Here is a 14,879-nt window from a genome sequence, read left to right as displayed (position 1 = left end):
TACAATAAACAATTTATTTCATGGTCAAAAAATTTCAAACCCAAGTAATATTCAATTATATTGTTTGAAGCTATTTTTAGCTACGGCCAAATTTACGGTTAACTGACCCATAGCCTACCCAATATAACCTCCAAAATCAATTAACCAAAACTACCATAATTGATCGGTTATGGTATCTATTAACCAACATCTCGGTTATGTTTATGATTATGGTTTTGGACCAAAATTGACTCAAACCGAATTATCTACACCCCTACAGCATTTAGATATAATGATATTGCATTATAAGTTATTGAATTTTGGAAGTGTGTCGGTGGTGGTAGTAAATAATGGTGGTGGGTGCGATAGCCTATCCGAGCCTTTTGTAATTGTATGTGGTAGAAAGCATATGGTAGTAGTTAAAAGTATCTCCCAATAGTCTTGGCCTCATCTCACATGCTTTCTAACGTTTTGGTGATGTAACAGCATAAAAGATAAAAAGGAAATGTAACATCAAGTTTTTAATTATTTATGACAAATTTAAGGAATTTCTTATGAAATATTTTGTTTCTGAAATAATAATATTATTATTATTATTATTATTATTATTATTATTATTATTCATCTTTCTTGTTGAAAAAGAGGGGAGGTGTTTTGAAGTGAAATATTTAAATGATTCAGAAGAGTTGCAAATTGCAATTTGCAAAGAAAGAAAGTTTTTAAAGTTCATTATTTTAAACTATCCAAGGATATAAAACTAGCTTAGTTGTTATTTGAAAAATCATTTATATATATTTTTCTTTTAACCAAGTGAGGTAAGCTATTCATGTTTAGGTTGACGTATCAAACCTGATACAAATCATAAAATTTCATACGAATCAATACGACACCAATTTAAAATCGGATCGACATATTAACACGAACTCTACCAGTGTATTCGTAGATTGACACGGACTCAACCCCGTTTAGACCTTTTTTTAACATACTAATAAAATTAAATTACACATGTACAACTAAAATATAAAAGTGCATATTCAAGTACGCTAGATTTTAAACTTTAACGTTTGTTTCTCTTTTACTTTATGACATAAATCATCGAAGCAATTTTAGTTATGGCATATAGCATATATCTTTTAAAATATAAAAATGAATCATAAAATATGAACATGTCAAGGCGTCATATGATATGGACACGACCCATTTAGCTAAACGTGTTTGCAAGTTCAGCCCAAAATTAACTCATAACATGTTTAGACCAAAGCCAAAGCCGTAAGAACCCGCCATTCTCTTATTAGATTTATACGTTGTATCATAACTTTACACTCCTACTTAAAATTAATAAATGATCATAACAAACTGTTACCAATATTTTTTCCACCATAAGGGTTACCCTAATATTGTGATGAATGTGTGCCCAAATGACGAGGGTATGAGGTAGAGTGCACTATTATTGATTCAACCATCCAATGGTCAAGTTGTATTGTGTGAAACTTGAATGGTGTGACAACTCAAAAAACCAATTGGATCATGTTGAAAGAGGAAGTTGGGTCTTTATCGGTTGAAAAACTCACATGGTTGGTTGGTCCATTATGTTTCAAACATAGTTATTTTGTTTCCACCTTTTTTCAATGGATCAATACACTTTTACAAATAAGAATAAATGACAAAGTTAACAATTTAATTTATACAAAGACCATAAAAAATCAGCACATTTTCAATTTTCTTTTTTTATAAATTGTTTTTAACAATCTTTATATATTAAATGCACGCTTATTTTGAACACAATCTTAAAAAAAATTTTAACTACTTTAAAGGATTAGTTATCTACTGTCTAGTTGAATTGGTTTTTTATATTGGTAACGTTAGTATTTGAAAAAAATTAATTTAGTAATTCAAATCAAACAGTATTAGTTATGATTCTTAAATCACATAGTTAACGTCAAGATCCTATGATTCAAAGAACTTTTATGCGAGATCGATACGTGTTATTGTAGAATTATCAGATCGATATCTGAATCTTAACAACAAGGATTCAGAGTATTTGTACCAAACTTTTAAATCAAATATTATGAAAAATTACTTGCATCCTATCACTTGTAATTTTAATATGAACTCGTATTTATACATAATTAGTGGCTATTTTTTAAGTTTCTATTTTTTTTCACGATTGTGTTCAAAATTAACATGTACAACGACTTTAATGTACCAAAAGATGTTGATGAACTTTATGAAAAAAAAATCTAGAAAATATGTCGGTTTGTATGTTATTTGCCCTTTAGTTTATGTATTATTAATCATAAACTGAAAGGGTTTTATTCGAGTATTTTAATTGCCATCATCTTTTGTTAACGATGTGATTTAAAGTTTTATCAAACTCGAGTTCGAATTTAGTATATAGATTTTCATGAATACTGTTTAAACGCTACGTAAGTGTTCACATTCTATGAACTTTTGCGTGATGTAAACTTAACGATACGCTTAATTGACGGAAAATCAAACAATCAAATACCAGAAACAAATCACTTTTACTAATGGGTCCGTACCTCACATGGACTTGCATTAAGTGGCCTCATCTATCGTTTAGACTAAGTGCCCCTTTTTGACTCCATTTTTATATAATCACAAAATCCATATCTTTTTATAATTTTATCACTTTCTCGTCTGTTTTAAATTATTTTTAAATTCATAATGGATTTTATAACACAGATGATAACCATTATGTAAAATAGTACAGTTACAAGAAAAGATCACAATGCTTCTCATTACAACATTATGAAAACATATTAAAAATCTATGCTTAGTTTATCTATGTTTTGAGATTCTAGGCTAGAATGAACTTGGGCTGAATGGGAATTTAGGCCCAACTCAAAAAGAGATCACAATTAGAGGTGTACAAAATCGGTTTTCTTACAAACCGAACCGGTTTGGTTTTTTCATATTTCAAACCAGTTTGGGGAAACCCGTTTGGTTAAGAAACTGGTTTAAGCATAGAAGTAGCCAAACGATCCAGACTGGTTCGGGTTGGTTTTAAACCGTTTTCAGAGAAAAAACCGGCTTTTCGAAACACGTTTGATTGAAATATACCCATACCACTATACGGACTGGGCGGTTTGGTTTGGTTCGGTTTGCGGTTAACCGGTTCCAAACTAGTTTTTTTACACTTCTGGTCACAATTCACAAGTGAAACCTAGATCAAGTCATCAAACTACTTTACCTTGACACGTCTTTCAAGTATAAAAAGGACACATTCATATGTGTCACAAACAGTAAATCATACTGTATAACCTCAAACCGAAAAACGTTTATTCACCAATTAACAAGAATCAACGAATACAAATGGTATATTACGAATTACAGATCCAATCAACAAATATTCTCGAAACTAACTAATGAAACGAACATCGGTTACACACAAAAAACGACTGCTACTAAGATGAACTTCATCAAGAATGTTGAAGCCCTAAAAAAACACAGAAGACGAAGAACCAGAGAAGCAAAACAAGTGTTCTTATGACAGTCCAATTAAATAAATCAATCGAAGTATCTTTTATTAAGTTGTGGCCCATCACACGAACATCTTCAGCCTAATTCAGCGGAACCATAAGCCCATATCGCGCATAAGCCCAACCATCCTTCTAGCCCACTAAGCTCCCATTTATAAGCATAACATACCATATGCAAAAGATACACATAAACATGTAAGCACGATATCTTTTGGATACAAATTGAAAGTATAACAAAAAATAATGCATCATATTTTTCAACAATATGCAATTCTTCTACTATTGTTAAAACTTAAAAACCAATTCTATGACTTCTTATTAGACCCGGACGCTGGCTTTGAAGACCCGACCACACTCGGTTCAGGTGACCCGATTAGCCCATTTTGCTTACTTGAGTTACTCTTCAAAGACAGACTGCTTTAAACATGATTCTTAGAAGGCGCGGTTAGAGTTGGACTTACCTTGCAGCCTCACAACACAGGGACTCGTTTTAGCTATCGTTTGGAATCTAAATAGTATATATCAAATTGTAGCAAGATGAAACGTTAATCAAAAGTTTAAAGGAAACATGAAACATTTAGCAAAGTTTTAAGGAAACTTTAATCATGAGTAAACTATCTATTTTTAAAGCAAAGTTTTAAGGAAACTTTAATCATGAGTAAACTATCTATTTTTAACCATGAGTGAATGTGTCTTTTATATCAAGTATTGTTGTTTTGAGGATAATAAATGGTACTATAAACAAAAGCAATCATTCAAGCCTTTGAATTCAAGTTCGGTTAAAAGATGCAAATTTGACCACTTTTTGGTTCCATTTTGCTTTTCCAAATCATCACAAATCTACTAATTGAAATATCAATTGAGAGAGCATATTTACTTGCATTATATCTATAACAAAGATGATCATACTAACAAATTAATAGATATAAAAGTAGGAGATGGATCTGCTACAAATCAAAGTTTTTGTGCGAAGAATACGATTGAAGAAAAAATGGACACGGTAGAATTTTCATAATTACTCTGAATAAAATAGCGCGGTTGACAATATTGTAATTACTCCGTTATGCTATAACTGTTGGAAGTTTAAGAATTGTAATTCCAAAGTTCGAGTCTGTTTTGTTTAGTTTAAAAGTTAGAGGGGCTGTTATGTCATTTTGTGATCTTGTATGTGTATAAGTAGACGGATAGGTGTATTGTAACAGTTCAGTTCGTTATTTTCCGTTAATCAATAATACAAGCCCTAATTTTCTGTTTTGATCATCTTGATTCTTGTTCGTATAATTCTTGGTACCTGTGTTCAATTGGTATCAGAGCGAAGGTTAATTCTCGCTCGAATTGATCAAACTCTGGATAGCCGCTTTCAATTGAAGTATACTCGTAAAACGAAGATGGGAGCCCCTGCGCCTCCTCCTAGAGACAATTACACAACGATTCCTTTGCAGTATCCGACTCTATCACCGACGAATTACATGATTTGGGCTGTGAATTTGAAGGCGATCTTCAGTGTTCATGGCTTGTGGGAGGTAATTGCACCTAATGATAATGCCGCCGTAAATGAGAAGAAGAACAACGCAGTGATTGCATACCTGTTCCAGGCGATGCCGGAAGATTTGGTTCTTCAGGTAGCGAATCTTCCAACGGCGAGGGAAATCTGGGAGTCGATTAAAACCAGGTATGTCGGTGTGGATAGAGTTAAGAAGGTAAGATTGGCCACACTGAAGAATGAGTTTGAAGCCCTAAGGATGAGGGAAGATGAGAGCACCGATGAGTTTTCCGCAAAGATCAGTGTTATTTCCTTGAAGGCAAATGATTTGGGAGGACCATTTGAAGAAAAGCTTCTGGTTGGTAAGTTACTTAATTCAGTTCCTCCAAGATTCATTCAAATTGTTGTTTCTATAGAGCAATTTGTTGATCTTGAGACAATGTTGTTTCAAGAAGCCATAGGGCGTTTGAAAGCGTTTGAAGAAAGAACAAATTTAAAGAATAAGCAACCAGTTGTTAAAGAAAATGAACTATTGTCTACTTACTCCCAATGGCAGTCTAAACATAAAGAAAATAATGCCAAGAATCAGAAATGGGTGAAGGGCAGTGCATCTGGTAATGGTAATCAGTTAAATCAAAAAGAGAAAGATGGGGACCGAGATAAATCCAAGAATCAGAAGTCGTTTGAGAGGAAAAAGAAAGATAAATCAAAAGTAAAGTGCTATAAATGTAATAATCTTGGGCATTATGAAAGAGAATGCTCAGGATTAAATACAAGGGACCAGGATGCAAATCTATCGCAGGCTAAAGATGAGGATCCTGCACTTTACATGGTGGAATCTGATTTCAGAATAGAGGTGGTGTTTCTGAATGAACTAAATGTTGTCCCTGCAAAGTATGAGAAAGATCCTGTTGCAAAGCATGTATGGTATCTTGATAATGGAGCTTTGTCACAGCCCCCGACCCCTATACCCCGGGAGTGGAGCCGCGAACGTTGAGTGATGGTATCAGTGTTTATTAAAATAATTTGCAGCGAAATATCTTAACAGAACCATAGTTAGGAAAAATGATCAGAGTTGTAAAAACACCATAATTCTTATTTCATAAACTGGGATAAAAACCCGTTTTTATACAAACATAAGTTTTATAGGGATAAACCCTAATTTACAAAACACGTTTCTTTATTCTGGTGACAAGTCACTTATTTAAGCTGGAAGCCCACAGACATCATTCCTTTGTCTCTAACAAGTCACCTGAAACATGTTTAAAAATATTTGATCAGCAGGAAATACTGGTGAGTATATTCATTTATAAATGACACATTTTATAGTTACAGCATTAAGATATTGTTACATCTGCCTGCTTACAAATTACCAAAAGGTACTTGTCACTCGACCGTATCTGTGACTGTGGTCATATTACTTATTGGCTAACACTTGTCCAATAAGTAACGTGTAATAGCCCAGTAGGCAAGCCTTGTATACAAAACCCCACAATACCAGTAGTAACCATCCCGTAAGTCTACAGAGACTTAATCACTGTAATGAGTTTGATGGTTTTGGAAAAGCATCATGACAGTGTTGGAAAATCAATTGTCTCACGCAAATGTGAGTTATGCAAAAATTCGAATGTCTCACCTTGCAAGTTTATATTTAACAAGCCTTCTGGTGTTAAGCACCTAGATTAAACACAATGTAGCATATCTCTATTAGTATAAACCCATAATCATAACGATAATCACGAGACATGAAACTTTACACGATGGCACAATGTCATACCTTGGTTAGGTAGAGCTTTTGGATTCGTGTTATAAAAGTTCCTTTTGATCGGAGAGGTACCGTTACAATTACTTGGTATAATACTAGCCTTATATAAGAAAATTTTAGAAAGAGATCAAAAGTTTTTGATTTGTGCAGTCCAAGATGCCTCGCTATTTATACTTGAAATTAATCATCTTCGCGTATCGCGAAGTTGCTTAAGCATACTCCTTCGCGTATCGCGAAGGTGCAAAAACACTAAGGCGGCCCTTAAGCGGGCGAAGTGCAAAGTGCGCCATCAAAGCGCCACATTGCGCCCATCGCACTTCAACCGAGCCCGTGCCCGTGCGCGTCGGGTGCTTCGCACCCTCCGCTAGGACTACTGGGTGTGATTTGGCACATAAGAATATTATCATGTAAACTTTCTTCCTTATAAAGAGCTTACAAATTTTGTAATCTAGCGATGTGGGACAAGAGTTAGAAATCCTATTTATACCATGGTGGAAGCCTTTCATTTTTTTTCCTCCACCAATGTGGGATGGAATTTTTCCTTTACATTTTCCATTCTTCCTTTTTATTTCTTCTCTTTTCTTTCTCATTTCTTCATTTCTTTCTTTGATCATTTTATTTCTTATTATGGTTTGTTATAGTCTCCCCTCCTTATTTTAAATCTCGTCTTCGAGATCTATTTAAATAGGTGTGGGTACTTCCGCTTCATTTCTGATTCTAATTCCCAAGTATATTCTGGTCCACGTTTTGAATCCCATTTTACTTTTACCAGAACTATTCTTTTATGCTTGAGATTCTTGATCTTCCTATCTTCAATTTGTAATGGTTTCTCAAAGAATTTCAATTTTTCATTTACCTTTATATCTTGAAGGGGTACTTTTAACAATTCTTCAGTTAGACATTTCCTTAGGTTGCTTACATGAAATACATCATGTATACCGGCTATTTCTTCTGGTAACTCCAGCTGATAGGCTACTGGTCCAATTCTTTTAATAATTTGGAATGGTCCAACAAACCTTGGACTTAACTTTCCTTTCTTACCAAATCGGACTACTCCATTCCATGGGGATACCTTTAGGAACACTTTATCTCCAACTTGAAATTCTAATGGTTTGCGTCGATGATCTGCATAACTCTTCTGACGATCTCGTGCGGTCTTTAATCTTTCCTTGACTTGAATTATCTTGTCAGTAGTTTCTTGTATGATTTCAGGACCTGATAATTGTTTTCCTCCTATTTCTGCCCAACATACTGGTGTTCTGCACTTTCGTCCATAAAGTGCTTCAAATGGGGCAACATTAATACTTGTATGATAACTGTTGTTGTAAGAGAATTCTATCAGTGGTAAATGGTCGTTCCAATTTCCACCAAAATCTATCACACAAGCTCTTAGCATGTCCTCCAACGTTTGTATGGTCCTTTCACTTTGACCGTCAGTCTGTGGATGGTATGCTGTGCTCAAGTTTAACCTTGTTCCCATGGCTATTTGAAAACTCTTCCAAAAATGAGAAGTAAAACGGCTATCCCGATCAAATACGATGGATAATGGAACTCCATGTAATGAGACAACTTTGTCTATATACAGTTTAGCTAATTGTTCCATTTTAAAAGTTTCCTTCATTGGTATGAAATGAGCTGACTTTGTTAATCTATCCACAATCACCCAGATTGTGTCATTACTTCTTCTCGTTGTAGGTAATTTAGTAACAAAATCCATTGTTATTAATTCCCATTTCCATTCTGGCATTTCTAATTATTGAAGTAATCCTGATGGTTTTTGATGTTCAACTTTAACTTGCGAACAAGTTATATATTTCGAAACATAATTAGCTACGTCCGTTTTCATTCCTATCCACCAATAGGTTTTCTTTAAATCTTGACACATTTTATCTTTTCCGGGATGCATCGTATACTTGGATTTATGAGCTTCTTCGAGAATCCTTTCTCGTAAATTTTCAATGTGGTATCCAAATTCTATTCCCCATTTGGAGGATCTCATCATTTCCTTTGGTCAATTGGTCAATTGTACAATTTCTTTTTTCATCAGCAATGTTATTTCCTTCCATTGCTTGTTTTTGAGCATTTTTCACTTCTTCAATTAAATTGATTTGAAGTTCTAATCTTAGAGCTCGTACTCTTTTAGGTTTCTCGTGCTCTTTTTTGCTTAATGCATCGGCTACTACATTCGCCTTTCCTTCATGATATTGGATTTCACAATCATAGTCGCTAAGAATTTCCATCCAGCGTCTTTGCCTCATGTTAAGCTCCCTTTTCCTAAATATATACTTTAAAATTTTATGATCTGTGAATACAGTAAACTTACTGCCATACAAATAATGTCTCCAGATTTTTAGGGCAAAAATTATTGCTCCCAATTCTAAATTATGTGTTGTGTAATTCTCTTCATGCTTCTTCAATTGTCTGGATGCATAAGCAATAACTTTTTCACGTTGCATTAATACACATCCTAATCCTAACTTGGAAGCATCACAACAACTGTGAAATCTTCAGTTCCTTCTGGTAATGCAAGTATTTGGGCATTTGTTAAGTTGTGTTTCAAAGTTACAAAAGCTTCTTCTTGCTTATATCTCCATTCGAACTTAACATTTTTACATGTTAACTTTGTTAACGGAACTGCTATTCGGGAAAAGTTTTGAATGAAGCGTCTATAATATCCTGCTAATCCAAAGAAACTTCGAATTTCTGTAGGAGTTTTAGGAATTTCCCATTTAATGATCGCTTCTATTTTGGCAGGTCAACATGAATACCTTCCTGATTAATCAAGTGACCTAGAATTTGCACTTATTGTAACCAAAACTCACACTTTAAGAATTTAGCACAAAGTTTTTATTTTCTTAATAGTGTTAAAAGTGTATGAAGATGTTTGACATGATCATCACTAGTTTTGGAATAAATAAGTATATCATCTATAAAAAGATCACAAATTTATCCAAATACAGTTTACATATCCGATTCATCATATCCATAAAGGCAGCTGGTGCATTGGTTAAACCAAACGACATAACTGTAAACTCTTAGTGACCATATCTGGTTTTAAAAGCAGTTTTAGGAATGTCTTCTTCCTGTACCTTTAATTGATGGTATCCTGAGCGTAAATCGATCTTTGAAAAATATCGAGCTCCTTGAAGTTGATCAAATAGATCATCAATTCTCGGTAAGGGATATCGATTCTTAATTGTGACCTTATTTAATTCTCTATAATCGATACACATACGCATCGATACATCTTTCTTTTTAACAAACAGCACTGGTGCTCCCCAGGGTGATGAGCTTGGTTGTATAAAACCTTTTTCTAGCAAATCGTCTAATTGCTTTTTCAATTATAACGTTTCTGTTGGCGCTAAGCGATACGGTGCTTTAGGAATTGGTGATGTTCCTGGGATTACATGAATTCTGAATTCTACTTCACGATCAGGCGGTTGTCCCAGTAAATCTTCTGGAAAGACATCAGAATATTCAGATACTACAAGAATTTCTTTTAGCTCCCTTCCTTTGGCACTAATGATTACAGAAATCATATATACTATACCCTGCTTTCTTAATAAATTTGTCTCTTTCATTATCGATATAAATTTCGTAGGTCTAAGAACTTTGTCTCATTGAATTGTAATAATCTCTCCTGTTGGCGTACGAATCTCAACAGAATTCTTATTACATAAGAATCGAGCATGATTGGCTGCTAAACAATCCATTCCTAATATAACATCGAATCCGACCAAATTCATTGGAAGAAAATTTGCTTTAAACTTGTGACCTAATAAATTTATATTCTCTCCTTGAAGTACTTCATGAATATAAGTGGCATTTCCGTCGACTGTTTCTACTATACAAACATGTTTAAGTTTGGTTAATGGTTGGTTTAAGACTTGACAAAAATTCTTCTTTATGAAACTTTGATTTGCTCCGGAGTCAAATAGTACTTTAGCGTAAACGTCATTAATAAGAAATGTACCCGCAATGACGTCCGGAATCATTGCTGCCTCTTGTGTATTAAGCTGAAAAGCTCGTGCGTTCCTCTTAGGTCCATCTGTATTCTTAGCTTTGTTGTCAGGCACCTTTATCAACTTGGGACATTCTGGACGGATGTGGCCAGGTTCTCCGCAATTATAGCACACACGGGTTTCTTTTCTTCTACACTCTTCATCCGTATGACCAGCCATCTTGCAGTAGTTGCAGAATTTAGTCTTTTTAAAAGCACATCTTCCTGAATGCCTCTTTCTGCAGACTTTACAGAAAGGCTGAGCATAGGATTGCCCTGTCCCTTTCTTTCGGAATTCTTGATAAACTTTCTGGGATAAATCCTTCTTTTTATTTTCTTCCTGTGTTCGGATTAATCCGTCTATCATGGTATTGGCTAGTTCAACTGCTTCCTCCATAGTCTGAGGTCTAGCTGATTTTACCAAATCACGGATTTCACTTACTAATCTCCAAATATAACGAGAAATTAGTATTGTTTCTGGCGAAGCCAGAGCCGGTATCATTCTTGCATATCCAAAGAATTTTGTCGTATACTCATGACATTTCACACCTTCCATCTTGTGGTTCAAGAACATAGTAGCAATCTTTTCTCTTTCATGTGCAGGACAAAATTTTCTTTTTACTATTTCTTTGAATTCACCCAGGTCATAATGTAAACTATGTTGCTTCATTTTACCTGGAGGACTGTATTCCACCATTCTAATGCTTCATTAGTAAAGATATTAGAAGCATACAATATCTTATCTTCTTCAGCACATTTACTAATTTCTTATAACAGCTTCTGTCTTTTCTAACCAGCGTAGTGCTGAAATAGCTCCTTAATTTACAGAAATTTCAGTTGGCTTACAGGATAAGAAATCTTTGTAAGTACAACCATTAGTTTTTAACTTTTTAGGTTGTTTATTTTTATTTCCTCTATTCATACTATTACTAGCTTCAGTGTCAGATTTTCGTTTATTGCTCCCGGTTTTATCTCTAATGACAGTTACTGGTTTTCTAATAGCTGCAGCAATTTGTGGGATTGCTTCAGCAATTCTCTGAGCTATCATATCGTCAATAGCATTCATATTCAGAGAATTTTCTTGATTGGAATTTTCATGATTATTTTCACGGTTGTTAACAGAAACTTGATTTGACATTTGAATTTCAAACAAGAAGGAATATTAATATCATAATTAAATAATAAAATAAGCAAGGTATTATCCACACATAAACACAAAACATGTTAACACATAGGCACAAAATATGTCAAAATCGTCGAGCTTTGCGACATTTACTCTTTATATATATATATATACATATACGTCACTATATTCTATATCTAATCTATATATATGCATCACTGATGTGTGTCTAATAACCCTATAATAATGACCCTCACAACTAAGCTTTAATATTAAAACGAAAATCCTAAAACCACACACAACCGGCAAGTGTACTGACCGCAAGTAGTATAGACCTAGGAAGTCCGAGTATCGAACACGTAGACACGTAAGACGCTAACGATCACTAACCCTAGACAAGACCTACCTTAGAATAATGTTATATTGATTTTTGATTTTTTACTTACTTAACCGAACTAACCTAACTGACTGACAAAACTTACCAAAAATAGAAAACTTAACGACAAACTAACTGAGTTGACTTGGGATGGAGAAAAACGTGTACCTAGGTTTGAATCAAATTGTAGGCCTAACAAGCTAATGGATTGAATGACTTCAAGACACCGGTCCCTAAAGATGACACGACTAAGGATCGCTCAGGCTCACTGGATCACCTCTCGGTCTCACTCAACAAGCCTAAACTACTCAAAATCGCCTAAAACGACCAAACCGGGAAACAATTGCTAACGTGTTCTAATGCTAGATCACCTCTCGGTCTCACCAACACTCGACCCTAATGGAAATGAATACTACACAACCAAGGATAGAGGAACAATTTAACTTAAACCAAAATAGATCAACTAGTCACTCAAAACACCTAAACCTGACAAGAAACGAACTCGCTCTCGCGCAATCCTTATTCTAGCATGCAAAGGCAATGAGACAACCCTAACTTCTTATCACTTCTCGGTCTCAAAGAAGGTGTTTAACCGCTGTACTTAATCCGAATAATCACGCAACAAAACCCTATGGTGGTACCTACCGCAAACAAACCCTAAACACAAAGTCTAGAATCAAACAATGCACCGATCAATCAATACAAAACTAATCAACCGACACAGGGGGTTTATGCAATGAATCACCAAAATTTCCAGCCCTTAAACACAACCTATTTCATGTCTAAACCAAACTTTACAATAGCAAATTAAGTCTATCAATCAAACAATCCATAAAACTCATTAAAACCTAACAATTAACATCATCCCTAGGTAGAACTAACAAGATTAGCCTCTCATACTTTTTGGAAAGCCATGAACATTTAATAAACACATCATTAAACTCATACCAATCATCTCAAAATTCATTAAACGATCAATAACAATCATAAACACTTCAATCTCTAACACAATTGCAAAACAAATTAACAATTGATCAAGAAAATAAAGTTTGATGAACAAAGTAATGAATGAAAGGATATGGAGATCTTCCGGGGCTGCACTTGGCTGTAATAATCAATGGAGAATGATCCCGAGGATTGCACTTGCTTCCTTCTTCCTTCCCTAGCCGTCACACGATCAAAACCTAGCTTCAAAAAAAACTTTTTTTTCTTTCTTCTTCTGTTGTAGTTGCGATCGCAGCTTTGCTGCTCACCTAGGGTTTTTTAATTTTTTCTATGTTATAATATAATAGGGTCTTGGGCCTCCATGATGCATACGGGCTGGGCCTTGAGTTGTTTACTTGAAAATGTACGCGTAAAATGCTCGTAAACTGCTCCAAAAGCTCGGTTTCTTTCTTTCTTTCACCCAAAACCTATAATATGAATAAAATTATGTAAAACCTATCTAAAGCGAGTTAAACATATAAAGTATAATATATTACGTAGATAAAACGTGCGGAAAATACGTGTGTTTTACAACACATCATGGCTTTTACTGTCTCCATCTCTTCCGTACTGACCGATATGTTCTCAAAATCCTCTATAAGCTCACTCATGCTGTTTAATAAAAAACAATAAAACAACAACCTCCAAAAGAAAATCATATTATTTATATTTTTATGTGTAGTTAAAATTTCATCCATAAAGTTAACACATAAGTTGCTTAAGCATACTCCTTCGCGTATCGCGAAGGTGCAAAAACGGCAATGTGAGCGTGTGAAGTGCAAAGTGCGCCATCAAAGCGCCACATTGCGCCCATCGCACTTCACCCGAGCCCGTGCGCGTGCGCGTCGGGTGCTTCGCACCCTCCGCTAGGACTACTGGGTGTGATTTGGCACATAAGAATATTATCATGTAAACTTTCTTCCTTATAAAGAGCTTACAAGTTTTGTAATCTAGCGATGTGGGACAAGAGTTAGAAATCCTAATTATACCATGGTGGAAGCCTTCCATTTTCTTTCCTCCACCAATGTGGGATGGAATTTTTCCTTTACATTTTCCATTCTTCCTTTTTATTTCTTCTCTTTCTTTCTCATTTCTTCATTTCTTTCTTTGATTATTTTATTTCTTATTATGGTTTGTTATAGGCTTCTAATCACATGACAGGTGATTCCTCTATGTTTTCCAGTCTAGATAAGAATGTTGGTGGAAAAGTCAGATTTGGGTATGGGTCAAGTGTTGTGATAGAAGGCAGGGGTGCAATCATCCTAGAAGGAAATGACCAAGATCAAAAGTTGCTTTCAGATGTGTACTACATACCATATTTGAGAAGTAACATTTTGAGTCTTGTACAGGCCACAGAAAGTGGATGTGAAGTTAGGATGAAGGATGAATTCCTTTGCTTATATGGGAAATGTGGAAGGTTGTTAATGAAAGTCCCAAGATCTGTGAACAGATTGTATAAGGCAAAGCTAAAGATTGGGTCTCCAATGTGTTTTCATGCTAAGGTAAAGAGTGAACCATGGTTATGGCATGGTCGCTTGGGGCATGTGAACTTTGAATCTCTTAGAGAATTAACTAGTAAGCAGATGGTGACTGGTGTACCCTATATCAACCATCCATCACAAGTATGTGAGGCTTGTCTTGCTGGGAAGCATTCAAGAACACCACT

The 14,879-nt window shown here is 34.9% G+C and overlaps 1 protein-coding gene across 1 annotated transcript; it reads left to right on the top strand.

Annotated features, from left to right (window-relative positions):
• The first annotated feature begins 4,870 nt into the window (after positions 1 to 4,870).
• Positions 4,871 to 5,962, top strand: LOC143626065 (uncharacterized). The gene has a single exon (XM_077096242.1). The coding sequence runs from the start codon at positions 4,871 to 4,873 to the stop codon at positions 5,960 to 5,962; it is 1,092 nt and encodes a 363-aa protein (XP_076952357.1).
• Positions 5,963 to 14,879: the final 8,917 nt, after the last annotated feature.

This window comes from Bidens hawaiensis, unplaced genomic scaffold, assembly GCF_021521415.1.
Source record: "Bidens hawaiensis isolate Kalapana, Puna unplaced genomic scaffold, B.hawaiensis_p1.1 tig00004282_1, whole genome shotgun sequence".
NCBI lineage: Eukaryota > Viridiplantae > Streptophyta > Magnoliopsida > Asterales > Asteraceae > Bidens > Bidens hawaiensis.
The sequence above is the reverse complement of the archived record's forward strand: the minus strand, read 5'-3'. Positions and strand labels throughout refer to the sequence as shown.

Coding starts and splice junctions, on each gene's coding strand:
- LOC143626065 (XM_077096242.1), top strand. CDS start 4,871: ATGGGAGCCCCTGCGCCTCCTCCTAGAGACAATTACACAACGATTCCT.